This window comes from Acinonyx jubatus, chromosome C2, assembly GCF_027475565.1.
Source record: "Acinonyx jubatus isolate Ajub_Pintada_27869175 chromosome C2, VMU_Ajub_asm_v1.0, whole genome shotgun sequence".
NCBI lineage: Eukaryota > Metazoa > Chordata > Mammalia > Carnivora > Felidae > Acinonyx > Acinonyx jubatus.
Window position 1 is genome coordinate 111774265 of NC_069384.1, and position 24116 is coordinate 111798380.

A 24116-nucleotide genomic window follows, 5' to 3' on the forward strand; every position below is an offset into this window, starting at 1 on the left:
AGGAACCCCCAAGGGCAAATAACACAGTTCATCTTAGCATACATGCCCTTGTGACAGAGTACTCTAGCTCACAGTGCCCTCTGTGCAAAGGCCACCCTTCTCTGATTCAAAAGCCCCATGCAGGCGCCTGGGTGGCTCAGTCGGTTAATCGGCCGCCTTTGGCTCAGGTCATGATCTCGCAGTCCATGAGTTCGAGCCCCACGTTGGGCTCTGTGCTGACAGCTCAGAGCCTGGAACCTGTTTCAGACTCTGTGTCTCCCTCTCTCTGACCCTCCCCTGTTCATGCTCTGTCTCTCCCTGTCTCAAAAATAAATAAAACATTTGAAAAATTTTTTCAAAAAACAAAAGCCCCATGGAAGGAGCAAGAAAGAAGTAGGACTAGAAAAGCCAGTCTGGCAGCACGGAGAGGTGATCAATGTGGGTCGACCAGCAGGCCTGTCCACTCTTGTCCTATCAACCTTTAGCAACTGCCCAGAGGAGATTTTTTTTTTTTTTTCCTTTAATCACCCTAGTTGACTTAATCAAGAATGCATTGACGTAAAGGAGGAAACAAGAAGAAATTTCTTCATACCCCGGGAGGCATCTGACAGGGTAAGAATGGATGGGTTAGCTGTATTTTTAGAAAAATTGTCTCTGCAGAGAGCTGGTTTTCCTGTTCTTTGTTTCAACATCTCCAAAACCAAATTGCTTTTTGAACAACCACGGCCTAGCAGGCTGGAGAACTGAAGGCTCACGTAAACATGGCCAGAGTAGGGACCCTGTTTCTTCAGTATAAGCTCTGGGAGTAGAGGGCACCTGAACTGAGAGGCCAGGGGTGGAGGGAAGGAAAACAAATTCTGGTAATAAATTCGACACACTTGGGTTTTAAATTAAAAGTGGAAAATGTTATATTTTCCCAGATAAAAGTGAAACTGTGGGTGAATTTTTCTGTTGTCACTATTATGTTCGATGTGCTCTAAAAAGATAAAGATAAAATAAATACAATTTAATTTTTTTTCCGCTCAAGATCAGCTAAGGAACGAATTTATGTAAAGTGTACCCACAAAATTCGGTGCTTTATTACAGGCTCTACCACTATTTTCTGACTGTTGAGTGCGCTGATCTCAACTCCTTAACCAGGCTATAAGCAGGAGTTGAGGATAAATGAAAGGGATATAGACGAGTAGTTAGAATGGGGCTCTGCAGCGTTTTCCAACATTATTAGCTGTTTCATCTTGAGCGAATTAATCTCCCTGTGTCTCAGTTTCCTCAAGTATAAGATGGAGATAACAACAGTACCCATCACGTAGGGTTATTGAGAAATCCTTAGAGCCATCCACGCCTGGCACATAGTGGGCACTCAGTAAATATTAGTTATTATTTTGTATCCCCCCAGAGTACCCTTCCACAAACTCAGCTTCAGTCGTATTATTGTTTTTCAAAAATCTGTGGTCACTGCCTCCCTTTGAGGTTAAAGGTCTTAAGAGGCCGACTGAGGTTCCCATGCTGTCCACTCGCCCAAGTCTCAGTAAATCCCCAAGTGCATTCTCTCACTGTGCTTTAACTCCTGATGCAATGTTTTCACTCCCCACCCCCAACCTAGTAAGCCGAAATCTTCTCTCATGAGTATCTGGTTATTGGCATTGCTCCCTGACTAGAATGAAAACTGAATAATAACCTTTCTCAGAACCCAAACAATGGCTGGCACATAATAAACGTTCAGGAAACACTAAATGATTGAATGACACCATGTCTATTAATTTTTTTTCAAGATTTAGATCAGATTTCACCAATTCTATGCATGTAGTCTTTCTAGATGTCTTTATAAGATTACATTTTATTTCTTCTGGGCTCTAACAGCCTTTTTTTTTTTTTTTGGATGATTTTATTCATTACATATTCACTATTAATTTTTTTTAAATAATAGCTAACACTGAAGAAGTGCTTAGGATAGGCCGAGTTCTTCACATATATCAAACTCACTTAATCCTCACTGTCCCATTTATAAGGTAGGTACTATTTTTATTCCATTTTTACAGATGAGGAAACTGAGGCACAAAGAAATTAAAGACTTTGGCCGAAGACACACAGATGGTAAATGGAAGGCACCGTTCTTCACCCAGTCCAGACTTGTTCCTTTCCACTCACTGTCTCTCCTACAAAGAATCATCCGATTCCCATTTCGGTAGCACCTTTCCCCAGCTTCAGCGTCAGTGGCTCATATTATGCAGAACAGCAATTCCACGCGGCGCATACAGCATACATTAAATTAACATGTGGTTCACTCTGGAGTATCATCACCTCTCTAGGGCTTCGCGGGGTGTGCGGAGTCAGCGCCTACAATTTGCGTTGGACTTCCGGGGGATTTCAAAGATGAGGATGCACCGCCTTGTACTGGAGGGTCACGTAGTCTTCCTGAGGCCTCAAGACCCCAACCCACATTTCTGGCACTTCCAGTGATCTTGAACTCTCCTTTTAGCCAACGCTGTCCATGATCTCCATCCCTGGCCTGCTATGCAAGTCAGTGGCTCTCAATTCAACGTCGCCAGGTCCGCTGGTAAATTAATAGAGCTTACCTCCTTCCCACCCTGGGACGCAGGACTAAGGAGTGGTCCAAACCCACTTTTAACAGCCCAGCACCAGGTCCTGGGCCCGTTGCAGACCCAGCCGGAGCCCCCTGCCCTACTCCCGCCCAAAGCTGACCCAGCGTTCCAGACTCGGCCCGCCCGCCGGCGCCACCCGCCTCCCCTCTCGCGCGGGTGACTCAACCCGGGGAAAGAGAAACCTCTCGGTTTTTTCCGACCTGGGCAGGGGCGCGCGTCCCGCCCCGCCCACCACCCTAGCCCCCGCCCGCCCGAAGTTGTCCTTCTGGTTTGCGCCCGGGAAGCGCCGGCGTGGCTCCCCGGGGTGTGGCCACAGGACTTCAGCGACGCCTTGCCAAAGGGCGGCCCCCTCCCCAACCCGGAAGGCAGACCCCGCGCGGCCGCGGCGAGCCGGACATGCTCACTGGCGCGGGCCGGCCCGCAGCCTGGGCAGGAGAGGCCCTCGCTAGGCGGCCCCCCGCGCTGCCAGCTGGACTCGGGCGGAGCCGGCGCCCCAGCGCAGGGTGGCTCTGCCAGTCCCCGCGCGCCTGAGCGGCCGCACACGTGTCCAGGCGTCACGTCCGCGCGCGCCCCCGGGGCTTGCGTCAGCTGCCGCTCCAGAAGCTGGTGGGCCGGGGTTCTGCGCACAGCTCGGGTTCGCGGCCCGCGACGCCGCCGGGAGGAGGAGTCTGGGGGCGCGGAAGACTGTTTGGAACGCCGGGGGCCGCGGAGATCGTCGGCGCAGTCCAGTCCCTCTCCTGCAGGAGCCGGCCGTTTCTGCTGCTCGGTTCCGGGCTGGGCGCGGTGGCGTTGCCTCGGAGCCTGCCGCCCGCGGGGCGCGCACCGCCTTGACCCCGGCGGCCCCGCGGCAGGCAGGCGCCCGCAGTTCCATGGTTGGTTCGGAGCGCGATGAGCCGCCCGTCCTCCACCGGCCCCAGCGCTAACAAACCCTGCAGCAAGCAGCCGCCGCCGCAGCCTCAGCACGCTCCGTCCCCGGCTGCGCCCCCGGCCGCCGCCACCATCTCGGCTGCGGGCCCCGGCTCGTCCGCGGTGCCCGCCGCGGCGGCGGTGATCTCGGGCCCCGGCGGCGGTGGCGGGGCTGGCCCGGTGTCCCCGCAGCACCACGAGCTGACCTCGCTCTTCGAGTGCCCGGTCTGCTTTGACTATGTCCTGCCCCCCATCCTGCAGTGCCAGGCCGGGCACCTGGTGTGTAACCAATGCCGCCAGAAGTTGAGCTGCTGCCCGACGTGCAGGGGCGCCCTGACGCCCAGCATCAGGAACCTGGCTATGGAGAAGGTGGCCTCGGCAGTCCTGTTTCCCTGCAAGGTAAGCCCAGGTGCCACCCGCGCACCTCCGCCTGGCGACCTCCCAGAACTCCTGTGTCCTCCAGCCCACTCGTATGAGCTGAGAGGCAGGTGGCATCTCTCTTATTTTAAAAAAAGAAATGTTTACACTTGTCCACCCTCCCCCACGCCCACCTGTCCACTTTGGGAGTAACTCTGAGCTGACAGTTGCCCGAGTGCTGACCCCGGAATAATTGGCACGCGATCGTTTTTTAGAACGCATCACAGCTCTCCCCTCCAGGTGCCTGCGAACTCTGTAGACTCTGTGCTTGGTGTGCTCGGTAGGGTTAGACTGGACAAGTAAAACTTGGACCAGGAAGCTGGCGGGCGAGGAGGTGGGGGTGGGTGTTGGGGAGGGAAGAAATAAGCGAGCTAAACGCACCCTTTACCAGCGCTCCGCTTGTAAGGATCGGTACTGGATTCCCCCTGCACCCCGCGCCTGCCCTCTGCGCACGCCTGACACGTGGGAGCCCTCGGGAGTGTAGCTAAAAAAAGGGCGCCTACAGCCTGTTTTCCTCCAGCAACACGAAAACCCTGCGAACCACGCCTTTCCCTCTCCTAGCCTTCCAAGGACTAGGGAGATGTGTGTTTGTACTAAGTGGGGTGAAAACAAGAGTTGATCAGGAATTTATCAGGAAGGGCACATAGGAGCTGTTACAGTTCTCCCAAGCCCATGGCTTTATTTATTTAGTTTAAAAAGTTAGCAATGCTCTTGCAAAAAAAATGCAAACCACTGAAGAAAAGTCACATGAAAGACCAAGACCTCTCACCCCCTTTCCCACCATTGTTAGGCTTACTGTGTATCTTTATGGATTTGTGTAGCCACGTTTACACTTTCACAGCTGAATATAGAATCCTGGATGTCAGCGTGTGTCAAGAAGCTTCCTAAACACACACAGACATAAATTCTTCTCCAGAAATAACTTGTGCAAATTGCTGTTGTAAAGTCGTATTATTATACGTATTTTTTCTATGTCTGAAACCTAGCTCTACCTCATTGTATTAAATGGCTGCCTAGTTTTTCGTTGTGTGGACATATCATATAGCATCTATTTACTTACATCTAGTAATTAAAAATCTTCAGGAGCAGTTTCTGAGACATACCTGTCTATAGTACCTCATGATCATCTAGAGCTGGACCATAAAGTTCGTTTTCTAAACTTAGAAATGGAAATCATGTCATTAATAGTCTTTTTTTTTTTTTTTTTTTGAAGTAACTGTTCTGCCTCTTGGGCCATCTAAGCTGTCTTGCATTTCTCCTTGGTGCTGCTTATTTTTATAGGGCAAGAGCTTATTTTTAAATTAAAAATAATCCACCAGAGAATTGAAGCTTGGGACTCAAGTCAGTAAAATGAGTGATTTAATTTGGTCTGTGCCCTGCCACAAATCAAGTTTAAAATAGCATATTCAAATACAGGCTTGAATCCGTGTTTGGGCTATGGGTTTTCAGTTAACCTTAATAAATTACTCTGCTTTCAACCACCTCTCATATAATGTTGACTAATTCATCCAGCCCAGTAGTTGTTTCTCATGAAATTTGGATGTTTCTATAATTTTTTTAGGGTGATGAAGAAGATGGAAGCCTTGTGGTCAAGAAAAGATTTGGTGATAGTTGACATTAAGAGTGGGTATTTGATGTTTGAGATATATCGTGGGGACTGCAGGGGGTGTCCCATAGGATTTCCGAGGAGCTACCTTTTCAGCTCTTCGCTTTGTCCCAAACGTTCAGTGGCTTACAGAAGAAATGGCTTTAGGTGAATTACAGTTCACAGAGGGACATTTGGTTTCAGTCAGTATTCCATAACTTATTTTTAAAAAGCAATCTCCGGGCGCCTGGGTGGCTCAGTCGGTTGAGCGTCCGACTTCGGCTCAGGTCACGATCTCGCGGTCCGTGAGTTCGAGCCCCGCGTCGGGCTCTGGGCTGATGGCTCAGAGCCTGGAGCCTGTTTCCCATTCTGTGTCTCCCTCTCTCTCTGCCCCTCCCCCGTTCATGCTCTGTCTCTCTCTGTCTCAAAAATAAATAAATGTTAAAAAAAGCAATCTCATAAGAGCATTGTGTTGCTCCCAAGAAGGGAAGGAAGCAGTTATGCTATATAAAGTGTGAAGTTTCACCTTGAGGACCTAGGATTCTGGTTCCTATTGAAGCATGTTTTTTGTTCCTAATGTGTAATATGCTAGTGAAGCCCTTCTTGAAGAACAGTTCTCTTGGGAATCAGGGGTACTCAGTGTTTCTAGACATGTCAGTGGTTTTCCAAGTCCCTATTCTATTTGAATGCATTTAAGGAAAGCCATCACGTTGCAAGCTGAAACTAAACAGGGTCAACCATTCCCCTACAGACCAGGCACCAAGTTTAGAAAGTGATCTTGGAGTCACTCTTGTGTGAGAGATTCGTAAAGCTGGAGAATGCATGCCTCAACTTTGACCAGTAATGCAAACTATTGACAGGACAGCTCAGCCAATTAGTTTAGATAAACCAAACTTGGATATTATACAGCAAGCACCAAAGATAGGTCAGTTGAGGGTTGAGAGCAATAGGGAGTGATCAGACCTATGTCAGACTTCAGCAAGATAGGTCTGTGTAGCGAGCCCTTGGCTTGCGCTTACTCCTGGAAATCATAGGGACTGCCTTGTCACTGCCTCTGCCTGATCTCAGAACTTCTCTTATCGGCTGGCTCATGTGAGAAAAACAATGTTTGGATGATATACCAGAGCCCAGATCTCAAGTGTAGCCGGGCGCTGCCATTGTTTGCCTGAGAGACCACCTCTTGGGGTCTTGATTTCCTCATCTGTAAATAAAGGGATTGAACTGCTTGACTTCCAAGGACCTGTAGCTTCTAGAATACCATGAAAAGAAGGAAGGCTATGTGGAATGGTTATTGGGTGCCTGTGTCCCAGCTATCTTTCAAGGGTCATTTATTAGTTTGCCTTTCTTTTTTTCAGGTAAAGAAACAAATGTCTATAGAGAGGTTAGGGTTAAGTGACTTGTCAAGATCAGTAGGCCTGTTCATGAACCTGCATCCCAAAGGCACACATCCTTTGTGCTACGTAGGGATTTTTGCCTTTTATTCCAAGGCCCCAGACTATAACTTCAGGTTGGCACCCACCAGGAACAAACAAAACCATCTGATCGGATAAGTTTACCAGATGGGCCTCTGATGGGAACATCCCAAAGAGACAACATACATGTTCGCTATGGAATTCACTGGTAGGAATTTTGTAGGACATGTGGGATGGGCAAGTCAGGGGGAAATAGCCCACAGATCTAACATTTGGGGGTATTTCATCACAGCTCTGAACTGCTCATGCTTCAGTTGGCTCACAAATGGATTTGTTGCCAAATAGCTTCCTTACATAGGTATGGGGCCACTTAATTAAAGGCTAAAGTGTTGCCAGCACCTTTGACAGAGGGAACCACATGCATTATTAGCTCAGGTCTCCTTTTAAGAAAAAGGATCTCTATCAAAGTAGGGCTCTCTTGCACTTGTGCTATTTTTAGTCCATTCTATGGCTTGCTCTATGCCTGAGAAATTTTGACATCCTCTTCCCATATCTCAAACCCACCAGCTCTCAGTGGAGCGTGGGTGTAGGGGGAGAAGTGAAGGTTGACACATTTGTACCCCCACTCAACAGTGTATGTTATCTGAATATCAGCCAAGTATTTCTCTCCACAAAGGTGGGGAATGCTAAACCACTCCAGCCCACTTACACTCTGAAGCATTTTCTCTCCATTTTTTTCTTTGTTTTCTTTAAAAGTTTCTAACAGCGTGTCTCCAGATAATCACTGAGCTGGAAAGCCTCAGTCAGACAAGTCTTCCCTTGCAGTTGGGTTGTGACAGTGTTGCTTTTGTTCCTGAAAATAGGAAGTTAAAAGCCCCTCAGTGTGGACAAACCTAAAAGACAGCGGGGACAGGTGAAGTGAGGGAGAGAGGTGTCTGACCCGTGGCCAAGGGTTCAGGAGACCTCAGGGAGCAGTCGAGACACTTTCTGCTCAGCCCTGGCTGATCGGCAGGGGTGAGGGTGTGGATGCAGCCTGCCAGACCTTTGGATTTTTTTTCAAGAAAAGCCAGAAATCTGGATTTTTTTTTTTTTAATGTGAAGTATCTCAATTTTTTTTTTTTTTAACATTGGCCAAATTCATATTGAAGGCCAGAACGTGCAAGCCAAACCACCCCTGTCTGCAGACCAAATTCCAGCTGCCAGCTTGCAACCTCTGGTCTGGTTCTCTTTTAGAAAGCATTCGCTGAGCCTGGAAGTTTGCCTTTAACTCTTACTCTCCATGAACTTTGGAATTCTGAGCGGTCCCAACTGTAGGTGGTTTTATAGCTTATTTTCATCTATGTTTTGCCAAGAGAATAGTCTATCCTGGCCCCCTGGGGAGCCTGAACTCTTGTCCCAGTGACTAGACATTTGACTTTGAACAGGTCAGTTTATGTCTTTGGACCTGAGTGTCTTTAAGAGAAAGAGTTGGACTAAATCATTTTACCATTATTAAATCATTATACCATTAGGGAAAATTTTTTTCCCCCTAAAATTTCACAATCTAGGGAAAAGAGTACTAGGCAAAAGACAGAACTGGGTTCTCATCCTGGTTTTGTATGACCTTGGTCCAGTCACATACTTCCCTGAGCTTGTCTGTTCATCAGTTAACAAGAATGGAGATAACACCAAGCTGGTAGGTTGCTCCGAGATGTGACTAGAATTGCTAAGTCTTTTGCTTCACCAGATGAAATGGAAGGTGGGTGGGATCAAGGCGGTTGCTGGGTGATGGATGATCAGTTGCCCAGAAGTCTGAGAGGATAAGCCACTTTGCCAAAACCATTTCAAAGGTCTTTTCTTCATCTTGAAAACTCCTCTAAGACAAAGACCATTTACTTTGGCTATTTCCCCTGTGGTCTTCACTATTGACTGAAGTTGGCTAGGTTTACTCTTGAAAGCGTGTGCAGGCAAGCACCAGAATCCACGTACATCTACGGTGAGGCTCCAGATTTTCAGGAACCAAATTGACAGAATTTTTGAGTGTAAAATTAAGAACAGAAGCATTAGAGGGGCGCCTGGGTGGCTCAGTCAGTTAAGCGTCTGACTTCAGCTCAGGTCATGATCTCACGGTCTGTGAGTTCGAGCCCCGCGTTGGGCTCTGTGCTGACAGCTCAGAGCCTGGAGCCTGCTTCGGATTCTGTGTCTCTCTCTCTCTCTGCCCCTTCCCCACTCTCTGTCTCTTGCTCTCTCTCATACATAGGGGCACTTGTACCCCAATGTTTATAGCAGCACTTTCAACAATAGCCAAATTCTGGAAAGAGCCTAAATGTCCACCAACTGATAATGGATAATGGATAAAGAAGTTGTGGTTTATATATACAGTGGAATACTACTTGGCAATGAGAAAGAATGAAATATGGCCCTTTGTAGCAACGTGGATGGAACTGGAGAGTGTTATGCTAAGTGAAATAAGTCATACAGAGAAAGACAGATACCATATGTTTTCACTCTTATGTGGATCCTGAGAAACTTAACAGAAGACCATGGGGGAGGGGAAGGGAAAAAAAGTTACAGAGAGGGAGGGAGGCAAACCATAAGAGACCTTAAAAACGGAGAATAAACTGAAGGTTGATGGGGGTGGGAGGGAAGGGAAAGTGGGTGATGGGCATTGGGGAGGGCACCTGTTGGGATGAGCACTGGGTGTTGTATGGAAACCAATTTGACAATAAATTTCATGTTAAATAAACAAACTAAAAATTTAAAAATTTAAATAATTAAAAAAGGAAGAAAAAAAAAAAAGAACTGAAGCACTAGAATGCTGGGTAGGAGCCCTAAAGTTTATGCTGATTCTACACATAGTTGGCAGGCATTTTTCACAGGTCACCACCTTCTAGAACTAGGAGTAAATCACTGTGACTTAAAGTTGACATTTGGGACAACCAGAAGGGAGGAGAACTGAAAGGTACGGCAGGTCTAGTCTGTAAAATGCCTAACCTGAGATTGGATTAGATCCTCCTGTTCTGTGTTAGATCCCTTTTTTTTGAAGCTCCTACAAAATACCGTATGCGTATGACTACAGTAAGACCTTATAAAATGTAAGAGCCAGACTCGTGCAGACAAAATTTGTGAACGATGGCATTTTTCACGCAAACTCATAAGGCCCTCACTCCTTGAAAGGGACACACAGTAGGTACACGTTTGCTAAAGCGAACGCCCGGTGCAATACATGGTGTATTACTGGCGAGTTGTGCAGGGTGGGATCATACATGGGGCATCAGAATATGACTCTGCTCTGCACATCCTGAAGAGGAAAATAAGAAAGCTAAAAAGTTTTCCTGATTAAATATATCTTTATGTTAAACCTGAGAATGTGCTTTCTAAGGCTTACTAGAGATAGTGAAAATTCTCTAGCAGAATTTCATCACTTTTAACCCAGGTCCTCATCTAGCTCCATTAGCTTTTCTTAAACGTTGGGAAACTGTTGGTCTCATCTCCAGTTGGGTAAAGGTTTTCTGTAGTGATTTTTAGACTCTATGGTGTCTGTGAGATAAAAGATCACCCCTTCCCAGTGTTTAGCCACAGACACTGTAGACGGATGAAAGATATACCTGTGTTAAATGTGTGGGCCTGGGCCCTATTTTAAAACTTCGAATGGACAAAAGTAGTATCTTTGGGTTACTCCTATCCCCAGGCTGCCTTCTCCTCTAGTAGTTTTTTTTTTTCTTTTCTTTTTAATTTAGTTTTGAGAAACAGAGACAGTGCGAGTGGAGAAGGGGCAGAGAGAGAGGGAGGGAGGCACAGAATCCGAAGCAGGCTCCAGGCTCCGAGCTGTCAGCAGAGTCCGACGCGGGGCTCAAACTCATGAGCTGTGAGATCATGACCTGAGCTAAAGTCCGATGCTTAACCGACTGAGCCACCCAGGCGCCCCTCTGCTAGTAGTTTTGAGGGAGGCCCTTCTCAAACCTCCTAGTCCAGATCCCCGCTGCATCCCCACATGAGGGGTTTGGTGACTTCTCCAAACCTCAGCAGCTCCTTGGTAAAATAGGGTGCACACTGGGTTGTTGTGAGCATCAAACATGGTAATAATTCATGCAAAGCGCCTAGCACAGCCCCAGCACTGAAGAACCACAGCACGGTTAGAAGCTAGCAGAAAACAAATGGTCAGTGTGTGAGGTCAAGTCCAGGCATAAACTTTAAAAAGAAAAAAAAGAACCTCTTTTCTCCCACATACTCTCCTACTGAGTTTCTCTTCCCTCCTCCTTATCATGTAGGTTTTCATCCAGCTGAGTTACTCTGGCCCTGGCATCAGTTTTTCAGTGACAAGGCCTCATGCTTTTCATTTCTATAATGCTTTCAGAGGAGAAAGCCTGGTTAGATTAGGCAATGTTTTTTAACATGTATATTTTATTTTACATATTATAAAGTATGTTTTCACAAGTTATGATCATTATTTTAAAATGTAGAACATATAAAAATATAAAATTAGGGGCGCGTGGGTGGCTCAGTCAGTTAAGAATCTGCCTTGATTTCAGCTCAGGTCATAATCTCAAGGTTGTGAGTTCGATCCCCACATTAGGCTCTGACCTGGACATGGAACGGGCTTAAGTTTCCCTCTCTCCCTCACTCTCTGCCCCTCCCCCACTTGCACTCTCTCTCAAAATATAATATATAGTTAAAATATTTTTATTTATAATATGTATATGCAGTTAAAATCTCTTATAATCCTCCCACCTAGAAATAACCACTGTACATTTTTGCATTTGTCCTTACAAACTTACATCGACATCAGTGGAGTTTTTCACTCAAAGAAAAGCAGGTAAGATAAAGCACACACAATGTCATAACATATTTTTTCACCTAACACATCGTGACTGCTTTTCAACATTGGTAAATAGTCTTTAAGTTCATGTTTAATGGCTGCATAGTACTCTGATAGTACCAGAGATGTTTAAGCAAGCTCCCATTTGCGGTCATTTAAATCATTCTGTTTTTTACAGTTAAAAAAAATTTTTTTAAGTACTGCTAGAGCAGTTCTTGTGCATAGGAAAGTAATTATTTCCTAACAGTAACTTCCTAGAAGTTGGATGGTAGGGCCAAAGGGTATGTGTAGAAATCAAAAAGCTTTTGATAGCAGAGCCAAACTGCTTTCTCACTTGGAATCCTTCACAATTGAGTGTCCATTTCTTTCCAGCATCACCTACAATGGGTGTTATCCTTTTGGCTTTTTTTTTTTTTTTTTTTTTTTTAACACTACTGCCTGCTTTTTCTCCCTGATGGAACCTTGGGCCAGAGCTGGCTCTTCCTGATTACCGACTAAGTTTCATATCTCCCCGTACCTGGGAATCTCCTGCAGCCTCTCCCTCCTACAAACCATCTGACCAGCCAGTCCTTGCCTCCCCCGCAACCCCCTCCTTCTGAAGCTACGAGTCTAACAGAGGAGACAGATGTGCCCGCAGAGCCCTCCTCAAGCAGCAGGAGCAGAGGAGTCTGGAGACCTCTCAGCAGTGTTGGGGGACAGAGCTGCATTATATAGGGTAAGCAGCTATCTACCCACAAAGAAGGAGGGGATGGAAGGTCCTGATGGGGTTACGTAGGGAGGCCAGCAGAGCTGCTTGTACAGAGTGTTGTTTACCTTGTCTGAACGAGGCATATTATCTCATGTTATCTCCTCCTCATCACTTTGTAAAGGAAACAGGACACAGTTAGTATTCTGCCTAAGAGATTTGCCCAAAGTCCTACGGTTTGTAAGTTCAGGGAACAGAAACTCCAGGATGGGCCTTGTAATTACACACACAGTGTCTTTTCCCCCTCAGCCTCCTGCCTTTCCCGCTATCCGCTTCACCCCTCCCTGAAGGACAACGATCCCCCCTCCCATTCCAAATTCACATAATGGCTTCTGGAGGGATGACCCCGGTATCAGGAGGGCCCTCTTATTAAGGTTGCCAGGTAAACTACAAGGTGCCCACTTAAATTTGAATTTTAGATCAACAATATTTGGTGCAATTTCAGGTAATTTTCTTTTGGTGCAAGTATAACCCAAATGTCGCCTGGGACATCCTGGGCATCTTGTGTTTTTAGTTGCTAGATCGGGCAGCCCTACCACTTAAGTCTTCCAGTGAATGCGATTCCTTTAGTTGAGAAATAAAGACTGCAGAGGGATGCAGCCCTGTTGGAGGCGGGTCGGAGCGGTTAGTGTGATTATGCAGGTGGGAGCCTGGCTTGGAGGGGTAAGGGCGTAGTGACAAAGAGCAGGCGAGGCACTGGTAGGGTGGCAGAAAGCCTTTAATTCCGGCTCTGACCCTGAGGTGCTTTTGTTTGCTTGAACCCACGCTCTGAAGGCACCTCACAAAACTGCTTCTCCGGGAGACTGTGTCGTTGCCTGCTGACTCTGGTCTGGCCATGGTCAGATGAGAAGCGTGTTTGGTCAAACGTCAACTTTTGTTTAAAGTTTCTGAGATTAAAAATAACCCCCTGCCAGCCCAAGGAGGCTTTGTACGGCCAGATGCGCTCCCCTCCCCAACGGCAGGATGTTCTCAGATGACTGGGCTAACATCGCCCCAGTCTGCCCCCAGGACACCTGTCGTAAAAAAGCCGTCTGCACCGTGGGGTTTGTCAGTGTTCTCTCAGGCAAACAGAGGAACTCTTGAGCCCACGACTTTATTTTTTTATTATTATTATTTTTTTAATGTTTATTTATTTTTGAGACAGAGAGAGACAGAGCATGAACGGGTGAGGGCCAGAGAGAGAGAGGAAGACACAAAATCTGAAACAGGCTCCAGGCTCTGAGCTGTCAGCACCGAGCCCGACGCGGGGCTCGAACTCACGGACCGCGAGATCATGACCTGAGCCGAAGTCAGCCGCTTAACCGACTGAGCCACTCAGGCGCCCCAGAGGCCCACGACTTTAATTAGCATTGCCTTCTCCAGCAGAAAGCTCATGAAGTTAGATGTCCGTGTTTTCTTAGTCTCGCCACCGTTTGACAGTGCTGGCCCTGAGTGATACCGTCTTATAATAATCAGTATCCATGGAACCGTTACGGAACCTTTGGCTGAGGATTCTTTCTTTGCGCTGCCTCACAGTGGAGGTAAGGAATCCGCCCTCTGGGTTAGTGCAGATCCCTTAAGGTTCTTAGAGGATGGTGGCTAGACAGATGCAGGTTGAGCATCGTGACTGAGGCACAAGAAGAGAGTTCACTTTCTCCTGTTGCCCAAGTCTAACCTTAATGAGAGTCCGCGGATGAGTGGTCGACGGTTTTGTAGATCCACGCAGAGGTGACATGGTAGGCTCAATTTGTGCTACACGGAACGCAAGGTAACTGAACTCTAACTGGTGGTTGTAACCCCCCCCCTTTTTTTTAATGTTTATTTATTTTTGAGAGGCAGGGGGGAGAGAGAAGGAGAGGGAGAGGGGCAGAGACACAGAATCCCAAGCAGGCTCCAGGCTCGGAGCTTTCAGCACAGAGCCCAACGCAGGGCTCGAACTCAACGACTGTGAGATCGTGACCTGAGCCAAAGTTGGACACTTAACTGACTGAGCCATGCAGGCACCCCAATAAACTCATTTTAAACAAGAGGGATATAGAGCCGCTCAAATGACAACCGTATCGTTTCCCCATCTATGTACGATTTCAGAAAAGCTTCAAACACCCCCACCCCGAATAGTTTATGTAAATAAAATATGTGAAATGCCTTTATGAAAAATAACAAAACCCATAGTGACCGAAGTCTAATAAAAACATTTTTCCTTCTTGATCTCAAGATATATTGATTTTTTTTTTAGATTCTAAGTTCCATAGTAAGACTTTTAATTAAAGTAAAATTAATACGGTGGAGAACAATCATCTGCAGATAAACCTAATGTCTATTCATTTACCAACAAATGTCAGGTGGGCAGGAAGTAGGCAAATCAGTAAATCAATGAACAAAATAAATAGACCCATAAATTAACTAGAAAATAACCTGTGATCATCCACTGATATTTTGAGGGCAGAGTAACAGACTTTTAGTCATGAAAGAGCTAGTTCGACTTGCTAGAAGTCCTTTTAGAAAGTGGTAAAATTGGGGCACCTGGGTGACTCAGTCAGTTAAGCATCTGGCTTAGGTCATGATCTTGTGGTTCATGAGTTCGAGCCCCACGTCAGGGTCTGTGCTGACAGCTCAGAGCCTGGTGCCTGCTTGGGATTCTGTGTCTCCCTCTTTCTCTGCCCCTCCCCTGCTTGTACTCTGTTTATATCTCTTAAAAAAAGTTTTTTTTAAGTGGTAAAATCTGGGGCCACCTGCACGGCTCAGTTGGTTGAGCATCAGGGTCTTGATTTTGGCTCAGGTCCTGATCTCACGATGCCTGAGATTGAGCTCTGCATTGGGTTCTGCACTGATGGTGTGAAGCCTCCTTGGGACTCTCTCTCTCCCTCTCTCTCCGCCCCTACCCTGCTTGCACTTTCTCTCTCTCTCAAAATAAATAAACATTAAGAAAAAGTGGTGAAATCTAAGTTTAACTGCCAGTTAAAATGTAATTTCACCATGCTTTGGTTCTATATGAGGTTTAACTACAACTGCCATTCAAACAAGTTTTTTTTTTTAATTCTTTTTTGATTTTTTTTAAATGTTTATTTTTGAGAGAGACAGACAGAGCATGAGTGGGGGAGAGGCAGAGAGAGAGAGGGAGACACAGAATCCAAAGCAGGCTACAGGCTCTGAACTGTCAGCACAGAGCCCGATGCCAGGCTTGAAACCCACGAACCAAGAGATCATGACCTGAGCCCAAGCCGGGAGCTTAACCAACTGAGCCACCCAGGCACCCCTTTCATTCAAACAAGTCTTAAGAATGTTGAGGGGCGGGGGGAAAGAATGTCAAGAAGAGAAAGACCTCTACCAATAGTCCCCTAATTATCTGCTGATCATACATAGTAAGTTATACCGCCAAGAGATCATCCTTCCACCTGAACTGGTATAACCCAGATTCCATGTGTGAGTTCACCTCCCCGGGAGTAAAAGAGGTTTACCTGTGTAAGAAAAAGGGGGCATGGGTAGCTTCGTCCTGGAGCCTCTTTCTGACATGTCTGGAATCAAGTAAAGGAATTTCCCTTGGACCACTAAGCGTGGTAGATAATGAACCTGCAGTGGCTAGTTAGGATAACAATGAGACTGTAGTCCAGGGCCAACAACTTTTAAAGGATCAGAGGAGCAATGCAGAAAGCTTTGTCTTCCATGAGGGGCAGAGAGGGCAAAGAAGTGTTGGTTATTATAACAACTGATGTCTTCATTGTAAAAATTTATTGGTTCACTAAAATGACTCCCGAGAGCTTCTATTAAATAAAAAAGAAAAATTAAGTAACTTAGTTGCTTTTACCGGTAGGTATGCAGTTAAAAGTATATATTCTTTGAAAAAAAAAACAAACAACACCCTAGTATGATAAAATTTAATTCATTCAACCAACCCTGCAGAAAGAATCTCTGCCCCATGGAGGATAAATATGCTAACTCAGTCCCTGAATTCTGTAACACATTTTTATTTTTATATGATTTCAAATTTCCACAACGGTTGTAATAATAGTACAAAAATAGTCCCATATGCCCTTTATCCAGACTCAGCAGTTGTTTCCTTTTTGCCCCATTTGCGTTTTCATTTTGTGTGTTCTTACTTCATACATACAGTTATTTAGCCATTTTAATATAATTTGCAGACATTTTGCCCCTTTCCCCCAAATACTGCACTGTTTCTCCTAAAACCAAGGAGGTCTTCTTATATAATTATGGTCCCGTTATCAGAATCAAGAAATGTGACCTGCAGTAGATACTATTGTCTAATCCACGGTTCATATTCAAACTTCAGTTGCTGCCCCAGTAATGCCCTTTGTGGCAGTGCTGGTTTCCCGGTCTGGGGTCCTACGTTGCATTTAGCTGTCTGTGTGCATTTTGTGATCATTACAGTTTATTAGATGGACAGAAGAGCGCACTTTGCTTTTGCTTACTCTAAGACGACGAGGTCGTTTCTTGGATTTAATTCAAACGTTTTCGAGCATCAACAACAAAATATTGATTGTGCTTTGTTTTTCCTGAGACACTCTCCTTTGAGGCGCCGGCAGATGGTTTGCTAATAAACTTCAGTTTCCTAGGAGGTGTAAGTGGGCGGGGGTGGGGCGGTGACCCCACAGGCCCTGAGCAGGGACATGCTTCTGCCGGAGCTCAGGGTGCCTCCATTCTAGTAACTTGTTGGTTGTTGGAGCTCAGGAAATTGTTCTTGAATTGCAGGGACTCAACATTTAATGAAATAGATTAAGTAACGTGTTCTAAACCAGTCACAGGATCCATGACCTTGACTAGCACTCTGGCTAAGCAGGGTTATTCTGTTTATGTGCTCATTCCATAAACAAATACAATGTGACTGCGTTTATTAGGTAAATAACAGGTGTCTAGTGTTTGTTTTCTGGCGTATCTCATCAGATTTGTGTGTGAATGGGTTCCTTTGCCAGAAAAGGAAAAACCCTACCTAAATTCCAACTTAAATACACCCTTCAAACCCCATGCCCAGGGCAAGAATTGGCACTATTTCCTGCTTTCTGCAAAGACTTAAAAATGAGGCACCAGGTCACACGTTGCCTCTCACGGCAGAACATGTTTGCACAAGACTTTTGAGCCACCGCAACCTGAAAAGTTTCTAAAGAGCAGTCAGAAATGTTATGTCAGCATTTGTTTCTCATTCTGCCGGGTCATCTTCCCCCTCCCTACATTCTGCTTTAGCTTGGGGCTTCCGTGTGCGAGTGTATCCCTGTGCCCTCGCTCCCAAAAGAGGTTTGCTTAAAGGGAATTCCCACTTCACCTCACCCCACCCCCTGGGAGACCATGAGCAGCTGTGGCCCTGTGGAGAAATCTCGTTTATAGGTGTGGACGTGTCCCCAGGACACACAGGCAGCCCCAGGGCTCTGTCTCAGGAAGGAGAGTGTGCAACAAGAACCGGGGATCTCAAGGAAAGCTGGCGTCCTCTGGATCCTTACTGTTTGGTGGGGCAAGCCCCAGCCAGGGTGTGAAAAGTGCACACTTCCAGAAGCAGTGTGTCTGCAGACCCTGGGTTTGGGGGTTGGGGGGCGGGTTGGGGACTGGAGGTTAAGGCAGATGTAAGTTCTTTGTTTCTTTTACTGAGAACATTGATTCTTTGACTCCAGAATTATATCCCCTACCTTGAAAGAGCACTCGAGGAGGAGCACGGGAATGCAGGGCTGTGCCCCGAGTGTGGTCAGAAATGGCCATGTGGCCATGATGAGTCAGTCAGTCTGTAGAACGGGTAGAACTAGCACCCTGGCGTACCTCCAGGATCTGCAAACCACCAGGCTCTCCTTGTGTGTCTCGTCACTGGCAGCTGGCGTTCCCGAGCTGTCCTGGGTAGTGCCCGTTGGGTGGGGAATGACCAGCCTGACCTGCTTACTGGTGTGGGCCCCTTCTCACAACTGGCATTGTGGCTGCCCAGCTAGGTGTTGTCATTCATCAAAATCAACCCCAGGCCATTTTGCCCTTCCCCAGACATTTGGCCATGCCTGTGACATTCCTGGGTGTCACAGTGGGGAAGGATTGCTACTGGCATTGAGTGGGTAGAGGCCAGGGATGCTGCTAAACATCCTACAGTGCACAGCACAGCCCCCACCATGAAGGATGATCTGGTCTAAAATGTCAGTACAGGTATCCCCCACTTTTTCAAAGTCCATTTGACATCATTTTGCTTTTACAAAAGACCTGTTTTTGCTAACCAAAAGAAATCCAAAGAGGATTTACACATCTTCGAAAGAAGGTGGAAAGGGAAAATAGCGTTCAGCATTTCTTGGGCAGTGCACATCCTGAGCAGCAGGCGTGGCCTCACCTAGCTTCTTCCCTGGGACCTACGCTCAGCATCAGGACTCCATAGCTCTGAACTGCATCTGTGAGCATCTGTGCTTTATCTCAATTGATTTTGTGCATCTGTTATCAAGATGTGTCCTAAGGTATCAGAGAAGCCCAAGAGAGGTTATTTCTTGGCACTAGGAATGCTGGAAAAGTTTTTCATCTAAGTTAATGGCAATTGCTTCTTTGCTTTATGCCATTTTGTCTCACAGAGGGTTTTGTAGAAACACTGTACGTTCAGATAGCGGGGAAAACCTGGAGTGCTACTGTACAGGAACCCAGAAAACAAACTAAATTGCCAGTAAAGTCCCCGAGGGTATCTGGACCTGCCTTCTCATTTAGGTTTTATCCCCACTGTTTGCTCCGCTCCCCCAATGCTAGAACCGGTTGGAGCTGTTCCAGCCATAGTCCACTTTGCCTACAGTGAAGCTTTCCCAATCTCCTCCTCAGCCCATCCCCACTTTGAAATCGACTGTCACCACCACCACCCCTCCCCCCCGCCCCACCAATCTTTGTTTGCATAGTTGTCTGTACTTCTGATAGTCTTGAGTTATTTGTTGTTGCATGGCATGGCCCCTCTCGACCGGAAACCCCAGGAGGGCGGGATCTGCAGCGGATTCCCTCTGTGTGCTCCAGGACAGAGGTTGGCAGCCCTTAGGAACCCTTGGAGCTGGTCAGGAAGACACAAGCGAGGGGCCGGTACAATTTGGGTTTGCTGCTCAGAGGCACCTACAGAGCCTACAGCGTCAGGGAATCAGACTGTGAACCCTCCCTCTGATCCCCAGATGCGAGCCCCTATTCCAGAACAATGCCGCAACAAGTATGCAGTGTAGCACAAGAGCGCATGCGTCTGTGTGCGTGTGAGTGCACGCATATTTAAAGTTTAGATCTTTTCTTTTTAGAGATCATCTCTTATCCAGTCGTCATAAAAGTGGCACCAGTGGTCATGAAGACACGCCCTCGCCCATGATGGAAAAGAGAAGGAATAGATTGCCTTTAAAGTTCAGCCTGTTTAGAAAAAGCAGAGTAAGCACCTAACACTTTAAAAATATACTTATTTAAGTTAATAGAGGCTGTAGCAAGATATTTTTTGTAAGGTCGTTATCCACATGAATGCTAAGTAGCGCCTTTTCTATTTGTGTAGCTTGGGGAGGTTCCCTGTTCTCTATATTGGGCTGAAGGAAGAGTGAGTGGTTTGTAAGGCAAACCAAATAATTCAGAATGTAAAAATTCCTACCTGAGCCACACAAGAAAAAGTTCTAAAATGATTGCTAGACGATAAATATTTGTTGTACATCTGAGTTCGTGAACACGGAGTGGTTTGGGGCTTTGGGTCAGGGGCTTTGGGTCAGGGATACAGGCGGTATCCTTCCCTACACTCTTTGCCAGAGTTCATCTCGTTCTTGGAATGATTTGTGGGCAGCTGCGATAAATGGCCCATTCCGAAACTTCTTCAGATCCAAGGATCGGGGACTTGTTTCAGCCAGAGAATCTGCCAGAGAATCTGGACTAATTCTTGCTATTTTTATTGTGGGTAATGTGTGTTTTTAAGCTGGGCAGAAATGCCTTACCCATCACTCACAGAAAAACACCAGAAGGCTCTGTATTCCTAACCACACCCTAGATTTAAAACACAGTAGGGATTTTGTTTTTTTAGGGGCCTTAAACTGTGAAGAACACAAAGTAGAAATACATATGGATAAATAAGTTTGTTTCTCCTTCTGATTATAAAGTTTTTTTATACCCATGCTTTTAAAATTAGACCATGGTTTAAAAAGATGAATAAGCATTCCCTATGGGCAAAGTAAATAATGAAAACATTTCTGCCAAGTTCTCTTGAAGGTTATTATAATCCACTTTAGGTGTGGGGGAGAAACCAGCTGCATTTCTTTCTTTAAGCCACCCACTTCCTCATGAGGGGAGACTCCTCTCCCTAAGAATGGAGACTGCCTTCTCGCCCTCCTCTCAGTGAGTCCAGTTTAGGGTCCTGTGTGGAGAAGGTCCCCAGTGCCTGCTTGCTGCTAGTGACAGATTCATCTGCGGAGATTAGGATTTGACCGACTTCAAGTTTATAAGGGGTTTACCCCTGGGCAGTGTAGTGACCATCCAAACAGACACGGGGCTTTGTTTTGTTAGCAAATGGGCACGGCGTCTTAGACACATGGCCTGGCCCTGCCCACCTTCGCTGTCTTTATGTCTCGGTAGCGGGCTGGGGGAATCCAAGCAGGGTCACGCAGCCGATGTACCTGCCACCACGAGCTTGAGGGGGATGCGGCCGGCTTCTAGTTTCACCCAGAAAGGTGATTCAGGTTTCCTGATTTGTTACAACACACCAGCACAGCTCTCTGGGGAAGTGTCTACCTGTGGGCTGGTGCCCCATCTGGTATCTAGGAGTTAACAGTGTCATTCTTGGGAGGGTTGGGAGAAGTCTGGTTCTTTGCCATGTGGTCTTTTCCCAAGATAGGTGTGATTTATTCATCAGGACTGTCATCCCAAGTGCAAGGGAGAAAAAGGTTTTGTTCCTACCCTATTAAGGCAGCATTTGAGGGACAGACTGACTATCAGAAAGCTCGTCTGGGACAAGTGCCTGCCCTGGAACCTGAGGAAGTGGTCTGGGCCCTCCTCATTTTAACCTCCACTGGCTGGAACCCACCTGGCCGGCAGGTTCCCGAGCTGGTACAGTAGCTCTTGGGTATGATTTCCCATCACCCAAAAAGTGTATGTGGAGTCCCTTGGGACTGGGGATGGGTAAAAGGTGAGGAGAGTGAGGTCATAGTTCCAGCGATGTGGGGGGGCCTTCAGCCCCCTTCCGTCCTGATTGCTCACTCCTGCAGGCAAGAGCAGGGAACTGCGGGGGCAGCCGGCCTCTCAGTCACCAGCTTGAGCTAGGAAGAAGGGGCAGGGGACAAACAAGAGGAATTAAACTGTTTTCATAATTGTCTCTGGGTGAAAACTAGTCTGGAGGTAACCTGTTCCTTGCCCAGCCGTACACCTAAGCAATTTGAAGTTCTCAAAAATTCTTTAGGTTTCACAGGAAATACGGGGAAGGCCAGGTTTCCTAGGGCTGGCTCAGCAATGCCGTTTGAGATGTTAATAGTAAGGAGCACTTCAGTTCTCACGTTTTCAACAATGTGGGAGTGAGGACGTGGCCGGCCGTCCCTTCCTGGTGGTGGACATTCCCAGTTTTATGTATGGCAAGACTGAGGATGAATACGAACTGAGACTTGTGGTCTTAACTCCTCTCAAGCGAAAGTAGTTGAGATAAGAATTCAGTTTAAGCCCCGGAAACCTAAGTGAGTGAATCGTCTTAGAGGTTTGCACCAGTAGGAGTTTTGAGAAGGCGCGATGGCTCAATGTGTTAATCTTTCTGTCCTTGCAGTATGCCACCACGGGCTGTTCCCTGACCCTGCACCACACGGAGAAGCCAGAACACGAAGACATCTGTGAATACCGTCCCTACTCCTGCCCTTGTCCCGGTGCTTCCTGCAAGTGGCAGGGGTCCTTGGAAGCCGTGATGTCCCATCTCATGCACGCCCACAAAAGCATTACCACCCTCCAGGGAGAAGACATCGTCTTTCTAGCCACAGACATTAACCTGCCGGGGGCTGTCGACTGGGTGATGATGCAGTCGTGCTTTGGCCATCACTTCATGCTGGTGCTGGAGAAACAAGAGAAGTACGAGGGCCACCAGCAGTTCTTCGCCATCGTGCTGCTCATTGGCACCCGCAAGCAAGCCGAGAACTTTGCCTACAGACTGGAGTTGAACGGGAACCGGCGGAGACTGACCTGGGAGGCCACGCCCCGGTCCATCCACGACGGGGTGGCCGCGGCCATCATGAACAGCGACTGCCTTGTTTTTGACACAGCCATAGCGCATCTGTTTGCAGATAATGGCAACCTTGGAATCAACGTGACCATTTCTACATGTTGTCCATGAGGCACCGAGGTTATTTGGGCTCAGTGCTCTGTGGTTAATAAAGGTTTTTATAGATGTTTTATTCACTGTGTCTTCACAAGTCAAGACCCACAGTTACCCCCCATGTTCTGTTTGAACAGCAGCTTCCCATCTGGCACTGGCCCAACAAAGTTCACTAAACAGGAACGAATGGGGTTGGCCTATTAGTCATTTGGAGTCGGTTCTGTGATCTGAAATCAACTTTCTTATGAAATTGTACTTACTTCCTGAACAGCACTTGACAGGTTGCTCAGGGCTCCTGTAGGCCAGTATGTTAGGAATTAAAGGCTCCTTCCTGTCTGACTCTCTCTGTTGGTCTCGCCAAGTTGACAAAAGCACAGTGACTGTCGATAGATTCCTTAACCTTAACCTTTATCTTGTTTTTAGGGAGTAGGAATTGTTTTAGTCTTTCTCAAACTGGATGGCTGATGGCTAACCAATATGCACAGAGCCCCCCCGTAGTACTCATCTTAAACATGCAGATTTGTGGAGCCTGTGCATTTAATAATCTCGTCAAGTGATTCTGTTTGACAATGAAGTTTGAGAATTACTGAGTTAAATTGTGGAAAGGGTCCAGATTTTAAAGGTGCTTTACGACTGCCCTCTACTGATACCGTTTGTCTTTCTACGGCTTCATTCCCTCCTCACCCCCGAGCTGCCGCTCCCAAATTAAAACCAGAACTGCAGATCCCCATGAGCACACTCCTGAGATTTGGTCACTGTCTTGTGTTTGGGGTGGATTGCCTAGGAAAGCGAATGGTACGGCCATTGATAGTTCTCACCTAATTAGGTTTTGCTCATCACTAGTACAGATGACCTGTTTACACGTGGCTTCCCTCAGAGGCCATCCTTGACTGTAGCTGGTGGGAAAGACTAGATCAGTAGAGTTGGAAAAGCTTTATAACCAGTGTCATATGCTTGCTATTTAAAGGTATGTGTTGGGTGGTTGTTGTTTTTTTGCCACATTCACTTTAGTTTTTTAATAAATATTTTCCAAAAATGAATATTCGGCTTTCTTTTCCCTGTTGAATAATGTTTATTTAGTGGGTGCCTACCACGTGCAGGCACATGAAACTTCACAGCTACGTTGGGCTTGGAGCTATCGCTATTTCCACACGAAGAAACAGCCATTTGCCCAAGGTCATGATACAGGTCCATATTAGATAGAACTGGGGTCCAAACTCACTTCCTTGAACCATGGACTGCCATTGGTGTTGCAGGTCTCTCCCTTGGAGATGTTCTTTTAGGTGCCAGCACCGTGGAAGAAGAGGCTTGGCCAGGGCTGACGTCCAGAGTCCTGGGTTTGAGCCAGGGTGATCCACTCCCTCGGTCCTGACCCTGAAGTCTCCAAGGAATTCGGAATATTAGCCCCAAATGCCTGATGAGGACTAAAGACTGCCTGAACTTAGC

General features: G+C 46.8%; 1 protein-coding gene and 2 long non-coding RNA genes across 3 annotated transcripts in view; 1 reads left to right on the top strand and 2 right to left on the bottom strand.

Annotated features, from left to right (window-relative positions):
- LOC128315274 (uncharacterized) overlaps window positions 1-24116 on the bottom strand; it is a 130414-nt gene that overhangs the window by 70838 nt on the left and 35460 nt on the right. The window lies entirely within an intron of this gene.
- On the top strand, window positions 2884-23710 carry SIAH2 (siah E3 ubiquitin protein ligase 2). Its single transcript, XM_027061603.2, has 2 exons — window positions 2884-3887; window positions 22131-23710. Exons 1-2 carry the CDS (start codon window positions 3471-3473, stop codon window positions 22686-22688), a joined length of 975 nt encoding a protein of 324 aa, XP_026917404.1. The 5' UTR covers window positions 2884-3470; the 3' UTR covers window positions 22689-23710.
- Window positions 5936-19216, bottom strand: LOC128315275 (uncharacterized). Its single transcript, XR_008297933.1, has 2 exons — window positions 18185-19216; window positions 5936-7755 (listed from the first exon to the last, which is right to left on the bottom strand). It is a non-coding gene; the product is annotated as an uncharacterized LOC128315275 (long non-coding RNA).